At 64.6% G+C, this 24099-nt stretch overlaps 2 protein-coding genes across 2 annotated transcripts in view; one reads left to right on the top strand and one right to left on the bottom strand.

The window, feature by feature from the left end:
• The window catches only part of DMPK (DM1 protein kinase), a 31727-nt gene extending 23343 nt beyond the window's left edge, over positions 1 to 8384 (top strand). The window contains exons 9-15 of the mRNA XM_065421098.1: positions 717 to 802; positions 1587 to 1692; positions 4430 to 4572; positions 4823 to 4920; positions 6257 to 6321; positions 6627 to 6703; positions 7772 to 8384. Coding sequence (XP_065277170.1) covers positions 717 to 802; positions 1587 to 1692; positions 4430 to 4572; positions 4823 to 4920; positions 6257 to 6321; positions 6627 to 6703; positions 7772 to 8384 — 1188 coding nt within the window. The remainder of the gene's footprint in view (positions 1 to 716; positions 803 to 1586; positions 1693 to 4429; positions 4573 to 4822; positions 4921 to 6256; positions 6322 to 6626; positions 6704 to 7771) is intronic.
• A 5375-nt stretch (positions 8385 to 13759) lies between these two features.
• DMWD (DM1 locus, WD repeat containing) lies at positions 13760 to 23975 on the bottom strand. Its single transcript, XM_065420950.1, has 4 exons — positions 23604 to 23975; positions 20694 to 20876; positions 18548 to 19813; positions 13760 to 13951 (listed from the first exon to the last, which is right to left on the bottom strand). Exons 1-4 carry the CDS (start codon positions 23973 to 23975, stop codon positions 13904 to 13906), a joined length of 1869 nt encoding a protein of 622 aa, XP_065277022.1. The 3' UTR covers positions 13760 to 13903.
• Positions 23976 to 24099: the final 124 nt, after the last annotated feature.

The raw sequence follows: 24099 nt of genomic DNA on the forward strand, positions 1-24099 counted from the left end.
CCCCCATCCACCCCCTGTCCCCCAGCCCCCACCTACCGCCCCCATCCACTCCTGCCCCAGCCCCCACCTACTGCCCCCATCCACCCCCTGTCCCGCAGCCCCCACCTACTGCCCCCATCCACTCCTGCCCCAGCCCCCACCTACTGCCCACCAGCCCCCCTGCCCCCCAGTCCCCACCTACTGGCCCCCATCCACCCTCTGCCCACCAGCCCCCACTTACTGCCCCCCATCCACACCCTTCTCCCCAGCCCCCACCTACCTACTACCCCCATCCACCCCCTGCCCCCCAGCCCCCACTTAAGGCCCCCATCCACCGCCCCTCCCACCTCCCACTCACCCCTCTCACCTACCACTCGCCAGCCCCCCAGCCATCCCCTGCCCGCCCCTCAAACCAGCCCCCGCCCACCCCCCCACGCCCACCTCTCGCATGTCCACATGGAGCCTGGAATCACCTGCACACGTGTCTGGCTCTTGCTTGCATGGCTAACGCAACCGGCCCAGCGCGGGCAGGGGGCGTGGGGGGCAGGGCCCAGCACGGGCAGGACCCAGCGCCGGGGGGATGTGGGGGGCAGGGCCCAGCGCCGGCAGGGGGCGTGTCAGGGCCGTGTGGGCAGCAGAGTTTGGAGCTGTGTGGGGCACACGGGGCAGGCCCTGCCAGGGGTGGGGGTGGAGCTGCGTCCCCCCCAGTTCAGGGCCCCCCTCGGTGTCGCCCCCAGGAGACGCTGTCGGACATGCTGGAGAGCTCCCCGCTGGGCGTGCACCTGCCCTTCGTGGGCTTCTCCTACACCAGCACCAGCCTCAAGTAAGGGGGTGCTCGGGGTACGGGAGAGGGGGACACGGGGCCTGTCCCCTCTGGGGGGCGCGGGGGGGCACGGGGCCTCCCCCTGGCCCAGCTCGCAGAGTCCATGCACAGACAGCCTGGTCAGGGGCTGGGCCTGGTCTGGGGAGAAATGGGGGGTTCCCCTTCCTTGGGCAAGGGGCAAGGGGAGCCCTGGGGGGGGGGCTGAGGACTGGTTGGGGGGGAGCCCTGGTGGGGGCTGTGGGCGGGCAGAGCATGGGTTTGCTTGTCAGGGTGGGGGGGTGCAGGAAACCCTGATGGGGCTGGGGTGGGGCACAGGAGGCTGGCAGGGGTGGGGGCGTGGGAGCCTGGGGCTTGCCTGGCAGGACAGGGTAGGTGCTGGAGGGAGGGGCCGCCTGTGGAGGGGCGCATGGGGTTGGGGGCTGGAGGTGACCCTGGCAGGACTGGGGGCAGTTGGCAGGCATGGGGGAGGGGCCAGGGCTGGCCCTGGCAGGGCTGGGGGTACTGGGGTGCCGGCCGTGGGGGGGGGTATTGGGTTTGGGGGCTGGAGCTGGCTCTGACAGGGCTGGGGGTTGCCGGGGGGCCAGCTGTGGGGGGGTGCAGTGGGGTTGGGGCCTGGGGCCAGCTGTGAGGGGGGCAAAGTGGGGTTGGGGGCTGGGGCAAGCCCTGGGGAGGGAGTGCAGTGGGGTTGGGGCTGGGGCCAGCCCTGGGGGGGGTGCTCTGGGGTTGGGGGTCGGGGCTGGCCCTGGGGCTCCAGGCGGGGCCGTGAGATTCTCCCTCCTCTCAGACAGAATGAGCCGGGGGACAGGGGCCGGGAAATCGCCATGGAGCTGGAGTGCGACCGGGGCCCCCCCCTGCAGGAGCAGCCCCCCAACCTGCCCCCCGGAGACCTGGTAAGTGGCTGCACTTGGGGGGCCCAATCGACTTCCTGCTGTGGGGTCCCAACCCACAGCCCCCTCCTCGCTCTGCTAGTGCCCCGCAGTGGCGGATTTAGTGGTAGTGGGGCCCTGGGCTCAGTTTCATTTTTGGGGCCCCCCCTCGGGACCCAGCCAGGAAAAAGACCATTCACTCCGACCTCCCCCCGCCCCCGGTTTTCATTCTTTTTTCCTTCCTCCTCCTCCTATAAGTAACAGCAAGTCAATGAAAATAAAGTGAGGTACCTTGATTGGTTTTCTAGTCTAACTTATTTTTCCACAGACCACTTGAAAATCGCTGAGGGGTCTCGGCAAACCACGTAATGATCTTTCCAAATATTGTTTGGACCATTAGCTAACTAGTGTAAAGCGCTTTGGATAAGAGCCTTTTATAAAAAAAATGTAAAAAAACATTGGGGTGCGGGGTCTGGCCAGGAGATAGGGTGCGGGAGGGGGCTCGGGGCTGGGGGTGCAGGGTCTGGGAGGGAGGGTGCAGGAGCAGACTGGGGGTTGGGGTGCAGGGTCTGGGAGGGAGTTAGGGTGCAGGAGCGGGCTGGGGGTTGGGGTGCAGGGTCTGGCCAGGAGTTAGGGTGCGGGAGGGGGCTCGGGGCTCGGGGCTGGGGGTGCAGGGTCTGGGAGGGAGTTAGGGTGCAGGAGCGGGCTGGGGGTTGGGGTGCAGGGTCTGGCCAGGAGTTAGGGTGCGGGAGGGGGCTCGGGGCTGGGGGTACAGGGTCTGGGAGGTTGTAGGAGTCAGGGCACAGGGCTGGGGTCGTGGGGGTGCTCTTAGCCCTCCACCCTGCCCCTCCCCCTGCCCTGAGAGCAGGCCAGGCTGGGGCCCCTTTGGAGCCTGGACCTGGCGCCATGGCACCATTGGAAACCCGGTCCTGGTTCATGGGAAGGCACAGAAAAGAGCAGGGGGCTACGGTAGAGCGCGGGCAGAGGCTTTCACTGCCCTAGTGAACAGTGAGAGATTGCTAGTCACCGGTCAGTGGGTGGGGTTATGCAGATTAGGAGTGCACAGGGAAACCAGCGAGAGGCAGGCGGCTGCAAGACTTCTCTGTCTTTGAACAGAATTGTGTGTTCAGGGTTCTTGCTTTGAATCCTTCCACTGGAGTCATGTCGGGGAAGTGATCCTCAGTTGTGGTGTTTGGTGCGTGGCTGGGAGCTGGTCACGGCGAGGTAGAGAGCATTGGGGGCAGGGGTGGGCGCGCATTGCAGGGTCTCAATATCACTATTTACTGACTCTCTAAAAACTTTTGTGTCTGTGTTTGGGAGTATGCTGGTTATGTGATATGTGTGTATCTCTTCACCCTTACGAATTTCTCATAACTCAGGCTTTACCCCAGATAGTCAATACCTTTCTTCTTAACTTGTGTCTATTTAATTTTTGACATTAACTTTAATAAGATTTTTAAATCTGTTCTTTCACCGTAATCTCTTATGTCCTTTCTGTGCGGAGTGTGCATTACAACAATTTTTGGAGCAGGGGGCTGGGTGAGGAGCGTGCTCCATCCACTCTGCGCATTGATCTGGTATTGCAGTGCCTCTGGGGACGTACATCTCCTGCTGGGGAGAGTCTTCTGGTCTGAAAAATAGAAGGAGTTTGACTGAGATGCTGCTCCCTTAAAGTGGATTTTTTTCAAATAGTTGAAAAATGTGAAGTCTGGAGCACTTTGGTTTCTTGATTGTTACAATTTTTGGGGGGCGTTTTGTGAGTCTATAGACGTGAGGTTCTTTGTCTTGCTAGTGGTTCTCAAACTTTTGTACTGGTGACCCCTTTCACCCAGCAATCCTCTGCGTGCGACCCCCCCCTTATAAATTAAAAACATTTTTAAAAATATATTTAACACCATTATAAAAGTTGGAGGCAAAGCGGGGTTGGGGGTCGTGACCCCCCCCATGTAATAACCTCGTGACCCCCTGAGGGGTCCCGCCCCGCAGTTTGAGAAGCTGGGATCCTTCTTTCTGCTGTGAGTCTTTTCCACTGTCTGAGGGACGAATGCTTTCCAGACTGTGGGGCTGTTGGGGGAGATGGTTGGTTGGGTTTTTTTTTGGAGGGGGCGGGGTTGGTAATAGTTGAGATCACTCGCGTATCAACAACTGCATGAGTTACATAGACTTCTCCCCACCCAGCTGACGGTCCATGTATCTGGGTTTGTAAGATCAAGACAAGGCACTAGGTGGCGTGCCGCCCCCGGCACACAGGTCCCAATCCTGATTGTTTCCCCCCCAAACCTACTGTAATATAAATGCTAAATAATCATCCTTAACGGCTCAGTGATGCCACCCTCCCCACTGGAAAATCATGAGTCAGACCCCCCGAAATCACGAGATTGGCTTTAAAATCATGAGGATTCTTTTAAAAAAAATGTAATGGGCAGTGGGGGGGGGCAAGGACCCTGGGGGGGAACTGGGGGCATGGGCAGTATGGGGGGGACGACCCCTGGGGAGAGTCGGGGGCATGGGCCCAGCCCTGGGCTCCCCTCAGCCCTGCCGGTGCCCCTCACGCCTGACCCGCAGGCCCCTGCTAGCCCAGCCCTGGGCAGGGGGTGGGGGCCAACGGGGGGGGGGAGGCGTTATGGCCCCAGATGGAGCTGAACCCGGGAGCGACCAAACACATCTAGCCCCAGGGCCAGTTCTGCCCGGCTGGGTGCCCTGGCCCCATGGCGCCCAGCCAGCCTCGCCCCCCCCCCCACAGCCACCCTCTCCCGGCCAGGTCTGCAAGGCGCCCGACGGGCAGAAGCTGGATCTCGCCGCCTTCCTGGAGCTGCAGGCGGCCTTCGAGTCGGAGCTGCACACGCGGGAGGGGCTGCGCCAGGAGCTGAGCATGGTCAAGGTGGCCAACCAGACCTTCGCCAGGTGAGGGGCAGGGAGTCCGGGGGGAGCTAGGGGCATGGGCAGTGGGGGGGGACTCCCGGGGAGAGCCGGGGGCATGGGCATGGGGGAACAGAGGCCTGGAGCTGCCTGGGGGGGTTTCCAATGCTGCCTCCCGAGGTGTGTGGCAGCGCCCCCTGCCAGCCAGCGGTGCCCATGTGAAGGGGGCTGGGGGGGGGGGGGATTTGCTGGTTCTGGGGCTCGGCTCCCCTGATGCGCCCCCCTCACCCCCCAGCCGCCTGCAGGAGGCCGAGAGCCGCAACCTGGAACTGGAAGCTCAGATCAAGCGATTGGAGGCGCAAATCGAGGGGATGAAACCGCCCGGGGAGGAAGGCAAGTGCCCCCCTGCCCTTCCCCCTGGCCCGCCCCCTGCCCCCTCCAGCCCTGCCCCCTCCCCTGCCTGCCCCCTGCCCCACCCTCCTCTCCCCTGCTACCTCTGGGCCCTGCCCTGGGCCTCCTACTCCCCTTAACCCCGCTCTACCCCCTGCCCCCTCATGCCCTGCCCCCTACCCCAACTGCCCCCTGCCCTGCCCTCCTGCTCTTCTCTGCCCCCTCCGGGCCCTGCCCCGGGCCTCCTACTCCCCTTACCACCCTGCCCTACCCCCTGCCCCCTCATGCCCTGGCCCCTGCCCCGCCTGCCCACCCTGCCCCATCCCCCTGCGTCCCCTGCCCCCTCCAGGCCCTGCCCCAGGACCTCTACCCTCCTTACCCCCACTAACCCGTCCCCTGCCCCCCTGCCCTGTCCCACCCCCTACCCCCCCGCTCTGTCCCCTCCGGGCCCTGCCCCCCGGGACCCTTCTCCCTCCTCCCCTCAGGGCCTCTCCCTGTCCTCCCCTGTGTCACGCCTCTCGCTCTGCACCCCATTCCCCGTCACTCCCCTCTCCGCACCCTCCTCTTTCTCCTCCCCCGCCCCCCGCTTTCCCCTCGATTCCCCTGCTCCTGCCCCAGCCCCGGGCCAGGGGAAATCGGCCTGTGACAGGCTCCCTGTGCCCACCCTTGTGTGGCTGTTAAATGGCTGCCATGTCCCTCTGCAGAGGCAGCCACATCTCCGTGCCAGCTGGGGGATCCCGCTGTAAGCAGCCCGACCTCTGGGGGTTATGGGGGGCTGGGGGTTTCGAGGCTGACGGAAGGGACCAGGGATGGGCAGGACCGTAATTAATTTGGCGGGACGGGGGGCAGGGACCATTTCAGGCTGGTGACGTCCATCTTTCCTGGCGCTAGCCTGGGCTTTGCCCCCTGCAGCTGTGGGGGTGAGCCAGGAATTGGCCCCAGAGCCCTGGGCACAGCCAGGGAAGCCGAGTTCCCGCGTGGGGCAGGTTACACACACGCTCCCGACCAATGCCCTTCCCCAGCCCCCGTGCCTGGCCAGAACGACCCGTTCCTGAGCTGGGGAGCTGACGTGCCACCCCTGGTGCCCGCATGGGTGGGGGCCTCGGTTCACCTACGGCTGAGCCTGCCTGCGGGACAGGGGTCTGTGCATGCTGGGGCGGGGGCTCTGGTGCCCACAAAGCTCGGCAGGGGCCGTGGCTCTGCATGGCAGGCACCGGGGCTGAGCAGTGGGCACGGCTGGGTGGTGGGGGCCCGTCTGGCGGGTGGGGGGGGCGGTAAACCCCTGCATGGCTGGCCTCCTCGGGCCGCGCACAGTCCCACCTCTCTCTTTTCCTTGCAGCTGCTGTGGGGCGCCCCCCCGGCTGTGCTGCCCCCTGGCCATGCCGCACGGAGCACCCCGCTGATGTAAGCCTGGCCTGGGGGCACGGTCTGGAGGGGGGAGCGGGGGCTTAGCAACGGGGCTGGTCACCAGGCTACAACCCAACTGTGTCACTCAGGGCCCCACACCAGGGGGGTGTACGTGGTTCACGTCTGTGGGCAGGTCGGGGAGCTCTGCCCGCTTGTGCCAGGGCTGGGATGGAGAGCAGGGCCCAGTCCGATTCCCCCTGCCGGGGCAGGTCTGGGAGGAGGTTTGGCCTGGGTCCAGCCCCAGTGCCCCCCTCCCGGCCGGCTCTGCTGATCGGGCATCTCTGCTTTCTCCTTCCAGCAAGGCGGCACCATGGCACCGCGACGCTGTGAATACCCGCTTGTGGTACCTCTGTACCGCCACTTGCTGCTCTTTTCTAGGGTACGTCGGCCCCCACTGCTCCCCCGCCCGGCTCCTCACCCGCCCTGCCCCCGCCCGGCTCCTCGCCCACCCGGCTCCTCGCCCGCCCTGCCCCCGCCCGGCTCCTCACCCGCCCTGACCCCGTCTGGCTCCTCGCCCGGCTCCTCGCTCGCCCGGCTCCTCGCCCGCCCTGTCCCCGCCCGGCTCCTCGCCCGCCCGGCTCCTCGCCCGCCCTGTCCCCGCCCGGCTCCTCGCCCGCCCGGCTCCTCGCCCGCCCTGCCCCGGCCCGGCTCCTCGTCCGCCCAGCTCCTCGCCCGCCCTGCCCCCACCCGGCTCCTCACCTGCCCTGACCCCATCTGGCTCCTCACTCGCCCGGCTCCTCGCCCGCCCTGCCCCCACCTGGCTCCTCACCTGCCCGGCTCTGTGCCCCCTGTCCCGCTTTGTGCCCAGCTCTGTGCCTGGCTCTGTGCCTGCCCTGCCCCCACCCTGCCCGGCTCCACCTTTGGGGCTCAGGCTGGGGTTTGGTTTAAAGCCAACATGTGCTGGTGGCAGCTGCAGTCTGACCCCCGCTTGCCCCCCGGTTCCCCACCTGCTTAACCTTTGGCTTAAGGTGCTTTCCTGCCCCCTCCGACTAACCCCATGTGTCACCCCATGCTTCTCCCACATGAGCTCCAGCCCCCTCCAGTGTGACCCCCCCCTCCATCCGGGCCCCCCAGGCCTCCCGCCAGCAGGCCCCAGGGGGCACCCGCTGACAGCCCTGCTCGGCCTCTGTGGGGCGGGTGTTTATAGTGAACATGCCACATTGTGGGGAGCGGGCGAGGGCCCGTCTAGGGGGCACCAGCTCCCAGCTAGCCCCATGGTGCGGACCGGCTGGCTTGGGGCTGCAGGGAATATGGGACATTGGGCTTTTCCCCTCTAGGGGCGCTGGCTCTGATCTGGCCCCATGGCGGGGACCGGCTGGCTCAGAGGGGTGGGGAGTGGGAATAATGAGCCGGGGGAGGAGGGGGGGAGCCGCTGAGCAGCCCTCGGCCCATGAGCCCCCTCTGCCCGCTAGGGGGTGCCCTTGCTGACGGTGCGTTTCCCTCGCAGGTACCTAGGCCCTGCATCACCAAGGCGGGATACCTGCTCCTTTGTACCGGCGGCTTTGGGCTGGCGGCGCCCGGCCAGGACCCGGGGGAGCCGTCCTGAGCGAGGCCGGGTGCTCGCCCCGCTGCCCCCGCCCGCCATCCCCGTCACCCCCCGGCCATCACCGCGGGAGTGCCCGTCAGCCCTCCTTCCTGGGAGGTCTCACACCAGAGCTGGGGATGCCTGGGTGCCAGCACCCCAGGCCCACGGGCCCCTTCCCACCCGGAGCCAGGCTGTGTGGCTAGGTCCCCGCCTGCCATCAGGGGACCATCTCTCCAGTCCCCTGGGCCTGCCCTGGCCCTGGGCTGCTGGCTGGGTGCGTCTGCTCCTGCCTGCCAGCCCTCTGGCCTCCCTACTGCGGACCCCGGCCAGCCCCCTCTGCGTGAGGCAGGCTGCCCCTGCCCTGCCCAGCTCCAGCGCCACTCCCTCCCACGGAGCCACCCCACGGCCCCATTCGTCAGCTGGGGAAACTGAGGCAGAGCGAGAGGAAGAGAGTCACCTAAGGACGCACAGCGAGTCAGGGGCAGAACTGACAAACGAACCCAGGAGTCCTGGCTCCCAGCCCCTGCTTCTTTAAACTACTACACCTCGCTCCCCTCCCAGAGCTGGGGATAGAACCGAGGAGTCCTGGCTCCCAGCCCCCCTCTGCCCCACTCTAACCACTACACCTCACTCCCCTCTCAGAGCTGGGGATAGAACCCAGGAGTCCTGTCTCCCAGCATCCCCCTGCTCTAACCACTACACCCCACTCCCCTCCCAGAGCTCGGGATAGAACCCAGAAGTCCTGTCTCCCAGCATCCCCCTGCTCTAACCACTACACCCCACTCCCCTCCCAGAGCTGGGGATAGAACCAAGGAGCCCTGGCTCCCTGCCCCTGCCCGCTCTAACCACTACACCTCACTCCCCTCCCAGAGCTGGGATAGAACCCAGGAGTCCTGTCTCCCAGCCCCCCTGCTCTAACCACTACACCTCACTCCCCTCCCAAATCTGGGGATAGAACCCAGGAGTCCTGGCTCCCAGCCCCCCCGCTCTAAGCACTACACCCCACTCCCCTCCCAGAGCTGGGGATAGAACCCAGGAGTCCTGGCTCCTAGCACCCCCCCTGCTCTAACCACTACACCCCAGGTTGTTCTAAGAGTCATGTCACTTTGGAAGTGACCCCAGTCCCTGGGGGGTGAAGTGATGGTCGCGCCAGGGGGTGGTGCCAGGCTGGGCAGCCCGCTACACTTCCCCCCCCCCCCGGAGCCTAGTGTTTCCTAGTCCCCCCGCCCCGCCCCAGCACCCTGGCTCTCCGAAGGCCCCACGGCACCGCTCCCAGCTCCCTTTGCCCCGGTGATCCTGGGTCCTTGGCACCAGCCGTGTCCCCCCCCAGCTCCATGGGGAAGGGGAGGGGCCTAGCGGAGGGGCCGGCTGGGAGCTGCAGATGGGCCCATGGATGCCCTTCCTTGCCCGAACAGAGCCGCAAGGTGGCGACAGCCAGTGGGGGCCTGCTGCCCAGGGTGCCCTGCTCCCCCCACAGCGCCAGCCCCGGGCGCCGTTCAGCAGGGCTCCGGGCAGTCGGGGGGCGCTGGGACTGAGGGGCCCCGCTCAGCACCAGGGACCCCCAGTGGGTGACAGCCCCGGGCACAGGGGTGGCACCGCCGTTAAAGGCTGAATTTATGCTGCTAAATCACCTATCACCTGCTGGTCCACCTTCTGCCATGAGCGGGGGGCAGTGACCCCCCCCCGCAACACCCCCAGCTAGTAATTTATTTCTAGTGTGGGCATCTCCCCTCCCCCATTGACCCACCCCCAGCCCACTGGCTCCTCCCCAGCCACCCTTCTCCATTGCACACCTGGGGGGGGCTCTTAGGGGGCGAAGCCCCTTTGCCCTGCGGGGGGGGGGGGGGGAATCCCGGCAGAGCCGCCAAGGGCAGTTTTGCACTTTGACCCTGTTAATTTATAGCCACCTGCTGCCCCCCGTGTATTTATTGGCCCTCGGCGCCAGCCGGGCCCGGGGGTCGGAGGCGGGACGAGGGCCCCGGCCTGGAGGCTTTGTCTGAACTGTGGAGAGGAAATAAAAAAGTTGAATTCGTCCCGGGGGCGGGGAGCCCGGCGCCAGCCTCGTGTGTGAGCATGGGGGGGATCAGCGCCGCCCGCCCCAGCACCAACGGGGGGAGCCTGGGCTGAAGGGATCTGCCATGGTGGACGTGCCGAGAGGCTGGGGATCCGGGCCCCACACGGCCCCTGCTGGGGGCTCGGCCCAGGGCCCCTCAGCCTGAGCGGCTGTGCCACCAAGCCCCTTAGGGCCCGTCCTGCCAGGGCGGGGGACGCGGCTGCCCAGGCTTCCTCCGCTGAGCCCCCGCACCAGCTGCTCCTGCCAGGCGGCCCTTTGGCTGGCCCGGGGCACCCCCTCCTGGCTGAGCGCGATGCTGCTGCGCTAGCCCCTGAGGCCCCAACCCCACTGGGGCCGAGCTCTGCCCCCTGCTGGGGGGGTTACGCTCAATGGGGCTGACGCCCAGCCCAGCAGGCCGACCAAGCAAGTGCCCCCGAGTGGGGACGATGGGGCTTTACCCACAGGCCAAATGCGGCCTGGTGGAGGTTGGGCCTGGGTGTGGGGAACAGGCCAGCAAGGGGCACTTGCCCCCCCCCCCCCCCATGCACAGCGAGGCAGAGGGCTGGGGGGGTGGGTTGGGCAACAGGCCTCAGGGCCAGGCCCATGGGCAGCGGGCACCAGTCAAGAGCTGAGTGACAGAGGAACAGGCCAGGTGAACACACTGAGCCGTCCCCCACGCCCGGCCACCCCAATATACCCCCCCAGCTCCACTCCCGATACCCCCCCCCATGCACCTGTAATAGCCACCCTCCCACCAGGCACCCGCTCACCTCCCCCCCTGCGCACGCCCACTCACCCATCCCCCCACACACTCACTCACCCTTCCCCCCCATGTGCACCCACCCACCAGCCCCCCATCCCACGCACCCTTCCCCCCCATGTGCACCCACCCACCAGCCCCCCATCCCACACACCCATCCCCCCAGCACGCATCCAAGCACCCACCCACCCATCCCCCTCGCCCCACACGCACCCACTCACACCCATCCCCCTCGCCCCACATGCAGCCACTCACCCATCCCCCCCCATGCACCCCCCACCCAGACTCCGGTCACATCACGCCTCACCCTGCCTGGCTCAGGCTACTGAGCCCACGGTCAGGCTCCAGGGTGGGGGTTGGGGGGGGGAGCCCAGGGGCGTCCTGCATGAGCAGCTGCCCCACCGAGCCCCAACAAACAGCCACTGCTGGGCCCTGCCGGAGCCATCGCAGTGCAGCCCAGCTGGGACGGCCCACGCTGCCAGCCCGACGCAGGGAGACCTGAGCAGGGGGCTGATGCTGGGGAAGAACTGGGCTAGCAGGGGGCTGTGGGTCGGGAGGGGCACCGGCAGAGCTGGGGGGAGCCCAGGGCCCTGGGAGGGGGCTGCAGGTTGGACTGAAGGGCACCAGCAGAGCTGAGGGGGAGCCCAGGTCTGTGGGTCAGGAGTGAGGGGCACTGGCAGGGCTGGGATAGCCAGGGGCTGCAGGTTGGGAGTGAGGGGCACCGGCAGCACTGGAGGAGGGGGGACCCAGGACACACGCTGCCCACTACCAAGCCGTTTCACCCAGGGGCCTGGCCGAACTCCAGCTCCGCTCACGGCCCCCATGGCTTCGAACGTGCCCAGACATTTTCACTGTCCATCCTGGCCCGGCAGGTCATGTTGCTCTGTGAGTTACAGCAGCTGCCATCTTCCACCCCAGAGGTGGCTGCATCTCAGTGGCCAGGGCAGAGATCCCTACGCATTTTCCTACCACTTGTGTCTAGCCAGCGCCGGGCACGGTGGGGCCCCGATCTTGGTTGCTGTGTGTCTGGGTGGCACCCGGCCCGACGGGGTCCCGATCTGTCATTGTGTGTCTGGGCAGCGCCCAGCACGACGGGGTCCCGATCTGTCATTGTGTGTCTGGGCAGCGCCCAGCACGACGGGGCCCCGATCTCGGTCATTGTGTGTCTGGGCAGCGCCCAGCACGACGGGGCCCTGATCTTGGTCATTGTGTGTCTGGGCAGTGCCCAGCGCGACGGGGCCCCGATCTCGGTCATTGTGTGTCTGGGCAGTGCCCAGCACGACGGGGCCCCGATCTCGGTCATTGTGTGTCTGGGCAGCGCCCAGCGCGACGGGGCCCCGATCTTGGTCACTGTGCGTCTGGGCAGCGCCTGGCGTGACGGGGCCCCGATCTCGGTCACTGTGTCTGTTTAGTATCCAGCCCAAGGGGCCCTGCTCCTGGTTGGCACCTGGCTTACAAAGGGAATTATTTTAAATAGCCAGGTGGTCAGATGGGCCCAGCCTGCCCCGCCTTGGTACCAAGAGAGGAGCTAGGGCTGGCCCTGTCCTAGCCCCACGGGCAGCGCAGGCGCAGACAGAGTGGAGGCAGTGCTGTGAAAATTGTTTCTTTAGTATAAATAAGAACTTGCAGAACCGCAGCTCCATAACTTAGACATTCAGCCACAAGGGGAACAGGCGGCAGAGGGGTCCCACTCCCTGCGGGCCCTGCCTCCCACGTGGGGGGGGGGACGGGGGGGACAAGGGGCATGGGCTGCTAGGGTGCATCCAGTGGGCAGGCGCCCCAGGGCCAGCAGTAGTAGGGCCACACGGTGCCCGCACAGAACCCCAGAGGGCTGCCAGTGGGGGAGGGGGCTAGAGGGCACAGGTGAGTGGCCATGGGGGACGACGACACCAAGGCTAATACTGTTCTTTGTGCTGCCCAGACTCTCCCAGTGCCCAAGCTGGGTGTACGGCGAGCAGGGGCGAGGACAAACCAAGCCACAGGGATTCACGGGGTGTTTGGTTCAGCTCCCGGGGGGCGGGGTCGCCTGCTCCAGTGGTGGGGAGTTCCCCAGGCCCGGCCCAGCGAAAAGTGCACCTCCTACCAGCCTTCCCACAGCGGGGGAGGCAGCGGCTGTCGCTCAGGCAGCTGGGGCCGAGTCCCACCCAACGTTCCCCCCCCCGTGATTCTACGTGAGCCCAGGGGGGGCCGTTCCTGGGGACAGGAGCTCAGCAGAGCACACGGGCAACCCCAGCTGGAGCTCGCGGCCAAGGCTTTAGAGTCAGGGGGGTAGTCGCTGTAGCCAGGCAGTGCCGTGAGCACCCACAGCCCCAGGGAGGCCGGTGAGAGCCAAGGTGCCCGGCGGTGCCCTTGCCCGTGGGGAGGCTGGCTCCTGACGAGGCCGGCTCCCCGTTCTGCCCAGGCACAGCGCAGATGCCCAGAGTGGGTACAATGCAGGGTGTTGGCACAGCAGCCTGGGGTTTCTCCAGCTCTTTGGGGGTCACGCACACAGAGGGGAGGAGGAGACATCTGCCAATCTGCTGCCCTCTGGGCACCTTTCCACTCAGCCCTGCCGCCTCGGGGCCCAGGGATCAGGAGTAGCAGCGGGCGCAGAAGCCCTGCGGGGTGAGGACAGACAGAGACAGGCAGGCTCCCCTCACCTCAGCCACCCGAGCGAGCGCTGGCTCAGGACGAAGCCCGGCTTGCCCGCAAGGGATCGGGGAGAGCAGCCCGTGGAGCTGGGGACGCCGGCGGTAGCTTGTGGCCACGTGGGGGCAGGGTACCAGGTCTCCAGGACTGTGGATGCTCCAGGGTGGGCATCCCTTGGCAGAGGAAGAGCAGGTAGTGCCGGCCTGTAGGGGCCCTTCTGGCCACTCCAGAGTGTTCTGGGGAAACTGAGGCAGCAGAAAGCCCCCCCCCCCCCCCCGCAGCCCTGGGCGGCTCGCAGCTCCAGCGCTCCAGGCTGTTGTGCAAAGTGAGGGCTCTGGGGAGACCGGCTCTGCTCCCATCACTCCAGGGCTGAAGTTCCACAAAGCTTTAAACAGGGGGCTATTAATACTTTAAGGGAGGGGGTGGGCCGGGCCAGCGGAGGGGCCTGTGCTCTGTAGACGGGGATCTATATATTAAACCTCTGTTAGCGGCTCACCACCATGGGAAGCGTCTGGCCACGCAGTGTCAATTAGCGTTAAATAACGAGGGCCCGGAGTCTGGGCAGTGCCAGGCAGCCAAGCTGGCACTGAGTCGGGGGCGGGCGCTCCCCGGGTTATACCACAGTGCCGCTGGGCGAGCTGCCGTTCTGAGAGGTGAGGTTCTGAAAGGGAAGGGGGAGATGGTTAGAACCGGGGGGGACAGACACACCCCACAATAACAGACAGGGACGAAAGGCCGCAAAGGGGCAAACCCGGCCCCACAAGTCAGGACTTTGCACCTCCCCAGTCCCAGGACTCCAGGCCGATGCCCTGTCGCCAGGGACTGAAACCTGGGCACCGACCAGGGCCCAGCCTGGCAAAGGGATCGAGGTCCCAAACTCCTCCCAGACCAACGTCAACTAGGCACCAAACCACCCTGGAGGATCTAGGCCCAACCTCTTTGGTTCCCTTTTTGCAGCGGCCAGAGCCAGAGGGGCCCAGTCCCTGCGCCTGATTCCTGGCCCAGAAGAGCAGATGTCTGCCAGCCCAGCCCATCACAGACCCGCTCCCCTTCCCCCCACCCTCCAACCTGGGGGCGGTGGCCAGGTGAACAAACTTTGTTTGTTCCAGCTGTGAGCTCTTTGGGGTGGGGACTGTCTCTCCCTGCACCCAACAGAACCCCCCTGCACACACACACCCCCGATCTCTGTCTGGGTCTACACAGCACCCGGCACAATGCTGCCCCTCCCCCCCCGAACAGCCACCTCAAAGAGCTTTACGAAGGTCAGTGTCATTAGCCCCACTGCACAGGTGGGGAAACTGAGGCACAGGCCGGGGAAGTATCTTGCCCAAGGGCACCCAGCAGCAAAACCCAGAGCCCCCATCCAGGGGTGTATCCATCGAAGGCGGTGGGGGCCGTGCAGGCAGCAGCGCGGCCCTGACGCAGGGGGCAGAACCTCCGTTGCTGGAGACGACAGGTGAGACCGAGAGAGCCCTGCTCCCCTCGCCGAGCCCCGGAGCAGCTGTCAGGGCTGGCGACGAGTATCAGATCCCATTGCTTGCCTTAGATCGCGAGCCCATCTGGAGTCCCAGCACAGCTAGGGACCGGCCGGCCACAGGGGGGTGGGGCGCTACGAGGTGTGGGGCTGGATGGAAACTGCCTTCCAGAGGCGAAGCTCTTCTGCTGGACAAGCCCCCACTCCGGTCCCAGACACCCCAAAGCCACTGGAAGCGCCTCTACCGGGGAGGCAGCGGACGCGCCAGCAGCTGTGGCATCTGGGTGAAATCAGGGCTGAATTGGCAGCTGTGAAGCCCTTGTTGTATTCCCAGGGCAGGGCTCACCAGCCCCCCTCCCCATCCTGCTAACGGGGCTGAGTCCCCCAGGCTGCCCTGCGCACCCAAAGCTTTCTAGCCGCAGGCTCCCGTTGGCACAAGATGTGGGGAGAAGCCAACGACCCCACAGCAGCGAAGGGCCAGGCGGCTCCAGAGAGAAGCGGCTGCAGCCCATGGGATTCAGAGCGCTAACGGGAGTCCACACGACACCCCCCGCCGCCCGCCTGCCTGATTCAGAGCCGGCGACCGTCTCCTGGACACAGGGCGCCAGGCTCCGAGGGGGGAGGGGGGGGGGATCCCAAGGCTCGGGGACGACAAGGAGCTGCTTAAGAACTTCAAGAAGGGCAGCTGAGGGGCCAGGTGCCCCTGGGATCACGCAGCCCCGATGCCCTCACTGACAGCGGGCAGAGCTGGGGCGCACAGGCGGGTCCTGCTGGGTTTTAAGCGCATCACTCACCGGTCCTGTTTCCCGGCAAAGTCGGTGACGGGCCAGCAGCCTGGCGTGTGAACCCTTTGCTCGCAGGCTACAACCGCCATGGAGATGGGTGGAAAGGGGCAGCCCCTCCCACACCAGCGGCAGGACCCAGAGGGGAACACGCTACGCCAGGCTGACTTCCACACGACTGGAGCTAGCGGGCTCACGCCCAGCACTGCGCAGGCTGCAGCTCCAGCGGTGATTTGGGCCGGCCAGGAGGTCGGGAGGGCCCGAGTCTCTGCCGGGGCTGCAACCTCCACACGGCGCGAGTATCAGCCCGGGCTGGGAGGCTCGCTGCCAGCTGCAGTCCGGACGTACCCAAAGGCACCCCCCCCATTGGTCTCTGCTTCTCTCCCACGCCCGGGACCTGGCTGGTTCTGGACTAGCCGCGTCTCGGGGCCGCTCCTGAAATCGGCTGCAGGGGGCAGCGGGAGGGCTGCGAGGATGGTTTGTCTCAGGCCCGACAGCCTGGGACACAAGAAAGGGCAAATTGCACGGATCGGCTCAGAGCAAGCAGCACAAAGTGCATGTGTGTGTGTGTGTGGGGGGGAGCGCCCCAATGGGAGCTCGAGGATGAGCGCTGTAGGCATCCCCGATTTCACACCTCTGTGCTCCAAGGCAGCAGTTAAAGGGTGGGGGGAAGGGCGGAGATGTGCCTCTCCAACTGGGGAGACAGGGAAGGGCAAAGTTAACCCCAGGTGCTCAGAAATCAGGAACCTGCCTCCCCAAAAATCACAAGATTCGCTTCAAACTTGTGAGATTTTTTTAAATAATCGGGGGGCGGGGGGGGGAAGGGGTCATTAGCCTCCTGGTGTCTGAGCCTTTTGGGGTCCCCTGCTTCACGGTTGCAACTTTTTCTTCCCAACCACAAGGGTGAGAAACTTACTTTTGTTTTTGAAATGTGATTCTCAGGTCACCAGGAGACGCCGGCAGCCGGGGCTTTAAGAGCGGTTTTAAATCAGGACTAACAGACCTGCTCTAGCTCCCGCAGGAGCTAATGCTCCTACGGCCTGTGTTACACAGGAGGTCAGGCTAGATGACGGCGCTGGTCCCTTGTGGCCTCAGAATCTATGAAAAGAGGAGATATGGCGAGAGTTGGCACCACGGAGGGGGCACTGCCTGACGCACAGAAAGGCCTGAGAAGACTGCGGAAGAGGGGGGTTCATATTACACCTGAGAACGGGGGGGTAGGACCTTCCCCAGCAGGCTGGGGAAGGCAGAGGGCCCCACTCCTTGGCATGCAAGAAAAGCAGGAAGCGAAACTGACTAGACACAGAGGGAAACTGACTAGGGCTAGCTGCAGAGGTAGGGGATAGGCAAAAAGCCAGCCAACCCAGGGGAGCTGGCATAGGTGGGGCAGGGAAGTCGATTGGTGATGGGGCTAGAGCGACATGCGGCAGATCTCAGAAACCTGCAGCCGAAAAGTCATGAAGCTCTTCACCCTGCCCCCCTGCTCCCTCATCGAAAGATCCCTATCCCTGCCAAGCAAGAGTGAAATCACGGCCCTGCCGGGGCTCGATTTGCAGAGAGCTGTGTCTGCCGACGCCCTCCAGACCCCAAGACACACGCAGAGGGGGTGTCACTGCTCTGATAGAACAGGGCATGGAGAAAAGCAGCAGGGAGCAGGAGGGCTGAAGGTGGGAGAAGTGGAACCCAAAAGTCTCTCCCAGCGCCCCCCGGCTGGAGCACCTTTCGACAGAGGGTCTCAAAGCGGGTGGCACCCAGCAATTGCTGGATACCTCCCCGAATGCTTCTGTCGCGCTGCCACTTCAAAACAGAGTCAATCCAGAGGCAGATGAAGTGATTTGCACCCAGGGTTGTAAACCAAACCAGCGAGTCAGAGGCAGAGACAGGAGTCACCCGGAGCTGCAGCATCCCTAGAGCGAAGCCTGAGACTCGCTAACAGCTGATTTTGCTAAGAGCTCTAAAATCCACTTGCTCACTCGGTCTGTCTGGAAGATGACTGGGCCCCATGCAGGGGACGCGCCCAACAGAATCCCCTGGATGAAGGCCAGGGGAGCAGCATCCGGGGTGGTCTGGGCAGCGTAGGCGAGTCCAGCCCCGGCATAGCTGGTGGCCATAAGCCAGCCCTAAATAGGACTATTCCCCTAGTGAGGACACGCTCAGACAGCTTCCTGCTGCCCCGTGTGCAGCGTCCCCACCTCACTGGGTACCGTCGGGAAGGGCAGAGTGGAGGGGTGGAGAGCAGAGTTCGAGCTGGGGGGCCGAGCTGGCCCGTTGGCAGAGATTTATGTCTAGGCACTCTGTCTGCCGCAGCAGCCAGCCACGCTCTGGGTGAAAAAGTTTGGGGCAGTGAATAGCTAGAGCCAGACGCTCACTCCCTGTTCCAATAGCCAGTCCCCACTCACCTCCCAGAGCCGGGACTAGATCTCAGGGGTCCCGACACCCGGCCCTTCCCCGCAGTGACCGCCGGTCCCCGCTCCCCTCCCAGAGCCGGGACTAGACCCCAGGGGTCCCGACACCCGGCCCCTCCCCGCAGTGACCGCGGGCCCCCGCTCCCCTCCCAGAGCCGGGACTAGACCCCAGGGGTCCCGACACCCGGCCCCTCCCCGCAGTGACCTCCGGTCCCCGCTCCCCTCCCAGAGCCGGGACTAGACCCCAGGGGTCCCGACACCCGGCCCCTCCCTGCAGTGACCTCCGGTCCCCGCTCCCCTCCCAGAGCCGGGACTAGACCCCAGGGGTCCCGACCCCACTCCCTAATTTCTTAGCTGCTGCGCCAAATGCCCTCCTGAGTACAACAGCCTTTCCCACTTCCCTCCCCTCTGCCCCACCTCTGCTCAGAGCGCTGCCCCTGGGTGGTCCCCCAGCCATTCCCCACGGGCTGCAGGGCTCCAGTGGCTTTGGAGGAGCCCGCCAGAGGGGAAGCGGAAGCCTTGGCCGCTCTGGGATCAGTACGTGCAGGCCTCTCACTTCCCAGGGCAGCCCTGCAATCCCCGGCAGCTGTACTTACGGCTTTGCCAGGCCTGGCCCAGGTGCAGATGAGCCCCTCCTGGCAGGCGGTGATGATGCAGTCCTCCAGGAAGAGCAGCACCGTCAGCCGCTCGTGGGCAATCTTCTTGCAGACCAGGGGCTCCAGCAGGGGCACTTCGTTGATGCGGGGGCAGAGGGCCGTGCCCAGAACCTTGGCCGTGTCCAGCTTGCTCCGGGGCGCCCCGTTGAGCTTGTCGTTGCTCTTGCTGATGTTGCCCAAGCTGTGGTAGCGCTTGTGCTCCTTCTCGGCGGTCTTGTCCCGGCGCTCCTGCAGGGTGAGCGTGGCGAACTTGCCGATGCTGAAGGGCACGGCGCTGTCCGTCACGTGGCTCTTGGCGGCACCGGTGACGGCCGGGTGGGGCAGGCTGTTGGAGCGCGAGAGCGAGCGGGGCAGGATGGACCCGCCGCTGCTGCCCCCCGGCTCCCCAGCCAGGTTGCTCCCGCCGCTCACCGAGGAGGGGATGCCGGTGCTGAAGGTGTTGGTGAGAGTCCGGGCCCGGGAGAGCGGGTGGTGGGGGTACAGCACGTCCTCCGTCAGGTCCCACAGGCAGAACTGAGTGTCCTGCCCGGCCGAGCCGAAGCGGTAGGTCACCGAGGGGGAGCTCTTGGTGCTGTGCTTGGAGAGGCGGGACAGGGTGCTGCTAGTCCGCACCCGGCCAAAGTGGGCCGGCTCCTGGGGCTCCTCGTCGCTGCCGCTCAGCTCCGGCGGCTCCTCCTCCTCCACGCTGCTGGTGTAGGGGTCGAAGGCCACCGCGTTGACCCAGGACTTGTGCCCGTGCCCCCTGGCGATGACCCGGCCCTCGGCAAAGGACCAGACAGTCACCAGGTCGTCCTCGCCGCCAGTGACGATGTAGCGCCCGTCGGGGCTCCAGCAGACGCACAGCAGCCCCCCGAAGTAGCTCTTCATCATGCCCTGCAGCAGCATGGAGTCGAAGTGGAAGACGCGGAGGCAGCCGTCCTGGCTGACGCAGGCCAGGTAGCGGCCGTCGGGCGAGAAGGCGAACTCGTTGAGGGCCCCCTCGCCCACCGCCCACTTCACCAGCGGGTTGCGGGCGCTTTTGCTCTTGCAGGCGTAGACGGCAAAGCCCTCGCCCTGCTTGAGGAGGGTGTACTGGGGTGAGGCGGAGCCACACGGGTGCTCCACGTTGTACAGGTACAGGTGCCCGCTGGCGTGGGAGGCCAGGAAGAGGCTCTCTGTCTCCGGGATCCACTTCAGGTAGGTCACCTTCGTCTTGTCGATGAGCCGCTGGGGCAATGGGAAACAGAGAGCAGGGATCAGACTGAGGAGACCTTCCCCAGGGCAGAGAGGGGAATTCAGGTCTGGGGCTGGTCCAGTCCTTGACCGTTCCACTGGAGCTGGTTGGGACAGTGGCTTGTGCCGTGGCCTGCTGGGCCCTAGACTGAGAACTCCCCCAACTTGTTGCATACAGACCAAGGGACAGATGGCAACTGCGTCCCACACTGGGCTGGACCTGAACCAGGAACCTCCAGGTGGAAGGGCCTGTAACCTGCTCCCAACCCTCTGCCTCACCATTAACCCTTCCCCGCGCAAACCGCAGCCTCGTTTAAAAACCCCTGCAGCTAAAAAAGAAACAGCTACGGCAGGAAGCCTTTAGCAGGCCCAGGCGGCAGCAGGGGAGTGTTTTGCTAGCTGAGAGTCAGGCACAACCCCCCACAGCAAAGTACATCACCCATGCAAACAAGAGCAGCTGTGAAGTCCCGCTCTGGTCGCTGCTGCTACCGGGGTTATTTCAGGTAACGGACAGAACGTTAACGCCCTCAGAGGATGGTTTATAATGACAGGCTCCCCATGAGCGCCCAGTGACCTCTAGAAACACACAGGGCTCAGTAACCAATCAGAGGGAAGAGAACTGCCTAACAGAGCCTCCCCCAAACTCTGGCCCAGCCAGACCCTGCTTAGCTTGTGAAATGTGACATGGTGCCAGGAGCGTGGGAAACCTTGCATTGCTGTCTGGCGTCCCCTAGCGGCCAATCTGGGGACTAGCACAGCCGGGCTCTGAACAGGACGGTGGGGAGTGTCAAGACCCATCGGCTCCGGAGAGCTGAATGAAATCCTGCCCGGGCTAATGAGGGAGCAAAAGGCTCGTTAGCAGCGGGGATCTCACCTCCTCATTGAACAACTTGCTGGTGTCCTTCTTGATGAGATCCAGGTACTGGACCTGGCCGGCGGAGAAGCCCACCAGCAGCGAAATGCTGTCAGTGGCGGCCGTGAACTGGTTGAAGTCATGGCAGGTGGGCTGAGTGCCTTTGTAGATGCGCTTGTCGATGGGCTTGTTCAGATCGAGGGACTGGAATTCAACAACACCAGGAGGGGTGAGAAGCCGCTGGCTTTGAAAGAGGAAATGTCAGTTACATCCCCCCCGGAACCCTACACGCTTTGCAGGAGTGGATCTAGAGCAGGGGTTTGGGGCCACCTGGGGGACCGCTAGCAGATTTGAGGGGATCCACCAAGCAGGGCCAGCATTAGACTCACTGGGGCCCAGAACAGAAAGCTGAAGCCCTGGGCTCTGAGCCCCGCCACCTGAAGCCTCAGCAACTTAGCTTCGCTACCCCCGAACGGCAGCCCGGACTTGTATATGCAGAAAAAGTTGTTGTGGCATAGGTGGGCTGTGGAGTTTTTATAGCATGTTGGGCGGGGGGGGGGGCTCAGAAAGAAAAAGGTTGAGAACCCGTGATCTAGAGAGCAACTGGGACCCTGAACCATATAGGATCCAGCATGCCGCATGGAGAACACACTGCGAGGTGCTGGCAGGAACAGGGGATATCGCTGCTGTTCTTGTTCGGGGTAGGATCCCCAAGGGAAGCAACTGAAATCAATAACCGTTCAGGACAGCTAATCCCCTCCCTCCTGCAGCACCCTACTGCCAAGGGACTCAGAGTGTGGACAGACATTGGTTACTGAGGCCCAGCCACTACCTCCCGGGTCAGTACCATCCGGCTGATTTTACAGATGAGGAAATTCAGGCAAAGAAGGGAAGTGATTTTTCTCAGTGTCAAGAAGTGACAGAGCCAGTAACAGAACCCAGAAATCCCAACTCTCAGCCCCTTCCTGCTCTAACCACTAGGCCCCTCTCCCCTCCCAGAGCTGGGGGATGGAACCCGGGAATCCCAATTCTCGGCTTCTTCCTGCTCTAAGCACTAGACCATGATTTCCTTCCCAATCATGACCACTTTTGACGTGCCTGCGACAGGGATTACGACCAGCTTTGCCTAACTCTAACACACGTCCCCTTCCCAGTCAGCCGTTCAGTCTGCCTTAAGCGGCCAATTGCTCTCACGCCATTTCCATCTGCATCTCCAGTGATGTTATCACATTGCAGTAAAGATTCGAACAGTTTCCTAACTGCTTACACAACCCCTACCCAATTACATCTAACCCCCAGAAGGCCTCTCCACAACACTTCCCGGCACCCTCTTCAACCCACACAAGATCCCAAACAAGCCTTTTAAAGAAGGCCAAACCTTTCCCCTTTCAAGCGGCTCTACTTTCCCTGCCCCTCCCCTGGGAGAATCAAGAGAGAACTGGCACAGCGAGGGCTCTGACGTGGAAGAGCGCCAGCCATGTAAGTGCCAGTCTCCACACAGCCTCCCTTAGTTGCCCTAGGGATAGATCGAGAACCTCAGTGCTCCCAATTTCAGCTAAGATGCTAAATTCAGGTGTACAGTCATCTTGTCTGTCTGAAGCACCATGCTCGCCCACCGTCCTGTGTGAGCAGTTGGAGTCCGCCCATTAACACACGCTGCAAACACCCACAAGGATGCTGCATCATTGAATGTACTTTGATTGGTCAGGCTCAGTAACTGATACCACAGTCTGGCCCCAACTGCCAAGATCTCTCTGGGAATGGGCCCAGTTCCCTCACATCTCCAACACCCTTACAGTCAACTAAAAGCTCAGAGGTCTAAAGTCAGCACCTCCCCCACCCCCCGCCTGCAGTTTGCATCCCAATTGCTGCTGCACAAATATTTGCACTGGAGTGCATGTCAGAGAAGCGCAGTAGAAAGACTCACTGCAAGAACATCTCCGCTGCTAAATCTTGTGGAAACGGGGGGACTACAGAGCAGCGAAGCGGGACACAGCACAGTTCGGCTGCCGGGCACCCAGCACCAACACAGAATGCGGCAGGGGTTGATTGCGTAGCTTGTTTGTGCAGCTGTTTGAAAGCAACAGCATGGGGCGGATGCCCAAAGTGAACAGCACAGATGCCTGTGGCTGCCATGTTTGGCCTTCACCGGGGCTAAACAGCTCACGCTGTCCTAAACTCTTTCTGCCTGCATCCCTCACAGCGCACGAGCACTGGGGCCTCCAAGCACCCCCGCAGTGGAGGCGCTTCCCTCTGTCTGGAATCCGACCCCACCCGCTCCCAAGCTCTTCTGCAGGAGCTTAACCCCCTCGCCTTCCCCGGGGAAGGACCCCCCCACGCCCCCCCAACCCTCCTCAGGATTCCTGGTTCCATCCCTCTCCTCTTTCTCAGGGGTTTCCCTCCAGCCTCAAGATCCCCCTTCCCCTTCCAGATTCCCTCTTCACTTCAGGGGTCCCTGCTGCTCTCACTTCTGGAGGGAACCGTCTCCCTTCCCTGGGGATTTGCTGATTCCAGCCTGAGTTACCAACCCCTCCCACTCTCCCCCTTACCAACTTGCTCACCTCAGGCCTCCCTGATCCCCCCAACTTGCCTGCACCCCGTGACCTAATTGCTCCCCCAATCCTTGTACCGGTTCCCCCACCCACCCCCAGGTCCCCCTGGCATCCGCTTACTCCCCTGCCCCTCCCAGTCCTCCCTCCCGCAATTACCTCCCTCTCCTTGACCCCTTCTTCCACCCGTCAAGGGATCGCTTCCCAGCCCCCTCTGCTCTGGGCTCCCCCCCCCACTGCCCCCAACACCCCGTTACCCCCTCACCCGGGTCCTCCCACCCACTTCCCCAGTCCCCTCCTTCCCCTTCCCAGCCCCCCCCGTACCCTGCCCATGGGGGTGCTCCCGTCCTGCCCCCCGTGAACACCGCGCTCCCCCCCTCACCCGCCTGCTGGCGCGGCCGCCGGGGCCCGGCCCGCAGCCCGAGTAGAAGAAGAGCTCCCGGCCCAGGTTGCAGCAGAGGCGGCTGCGCTCGGCGGGCTCGCCCGGCTCGGCGGGCTCGGGCCCCTCGGGCAGCAGCAGCCGCACCAGCGAGAGCCGCACCGGGGGCAGCGCGGCGGGGCCGGGCGGGGGCGCGGCCGGGGGCCCGGGCGGGGAGGGGCCCCCGGGGGGCGGCGCGGCGGGGCCCCCCCGGCTGCGGGGCTCGGGCCCCGGCGGCGCCAGGAGCCGGTAGGAGCCTTCGCGGGTCCGGAACTGGCTCTTCAGCTCGGGGAGCAGCGGGGGGGGCCCGTCCGGAGCCGCAACCGCCGCCGCCATCTTCCCGCCGGAAGCCACCTCTGACCCCGCACCCGGAAGCGGGGCCGTAGCAACGCGGACGGGGCCCGTAGCAACCATACACGGCCCCCGCCTGGCTCCGCCCCTTCCATGATCCTCCATAGGC

This window comes from Emys orbicularis, chromosome 21 (assembly GCF_028017835.1).
Source record: "Emys orbicularis isolate rEmyOrb1 chromosome 21, rEmyOrb1.hap1, whole genome shotgun sequence".
NCBI lineage: Eukaryota > Metazoa > Chordata > Testudines > Emydidae > Emys > Emys orbicularis.

Excerpts from the sequence above, each read along its gene's own strand:
- DMWD (XM_065420950.1), bottom strand. The coding sequence starts at position 23,975 with ATGGCGGCGGCGGTTGCGGCTCCGGACGGGCCCCCCCCGCTGCTCCCC. Across the intron at positions 20,877-23,603 it reads GCGGCCGCGCCAGCAGGCGG|TCCCTCGATCTGAACAAGCC; the intron begins GTGAGGGGGGGA and ends GTTGAATTCCAG. Across the intron at positions 19,814-20,693 it reads GCAAGTTGTTCAATGAGGAG|CGGCTCATCGACAAGACGAA; the intron begins GTGAGATCCCCG and ends CCATTGCCCCAG.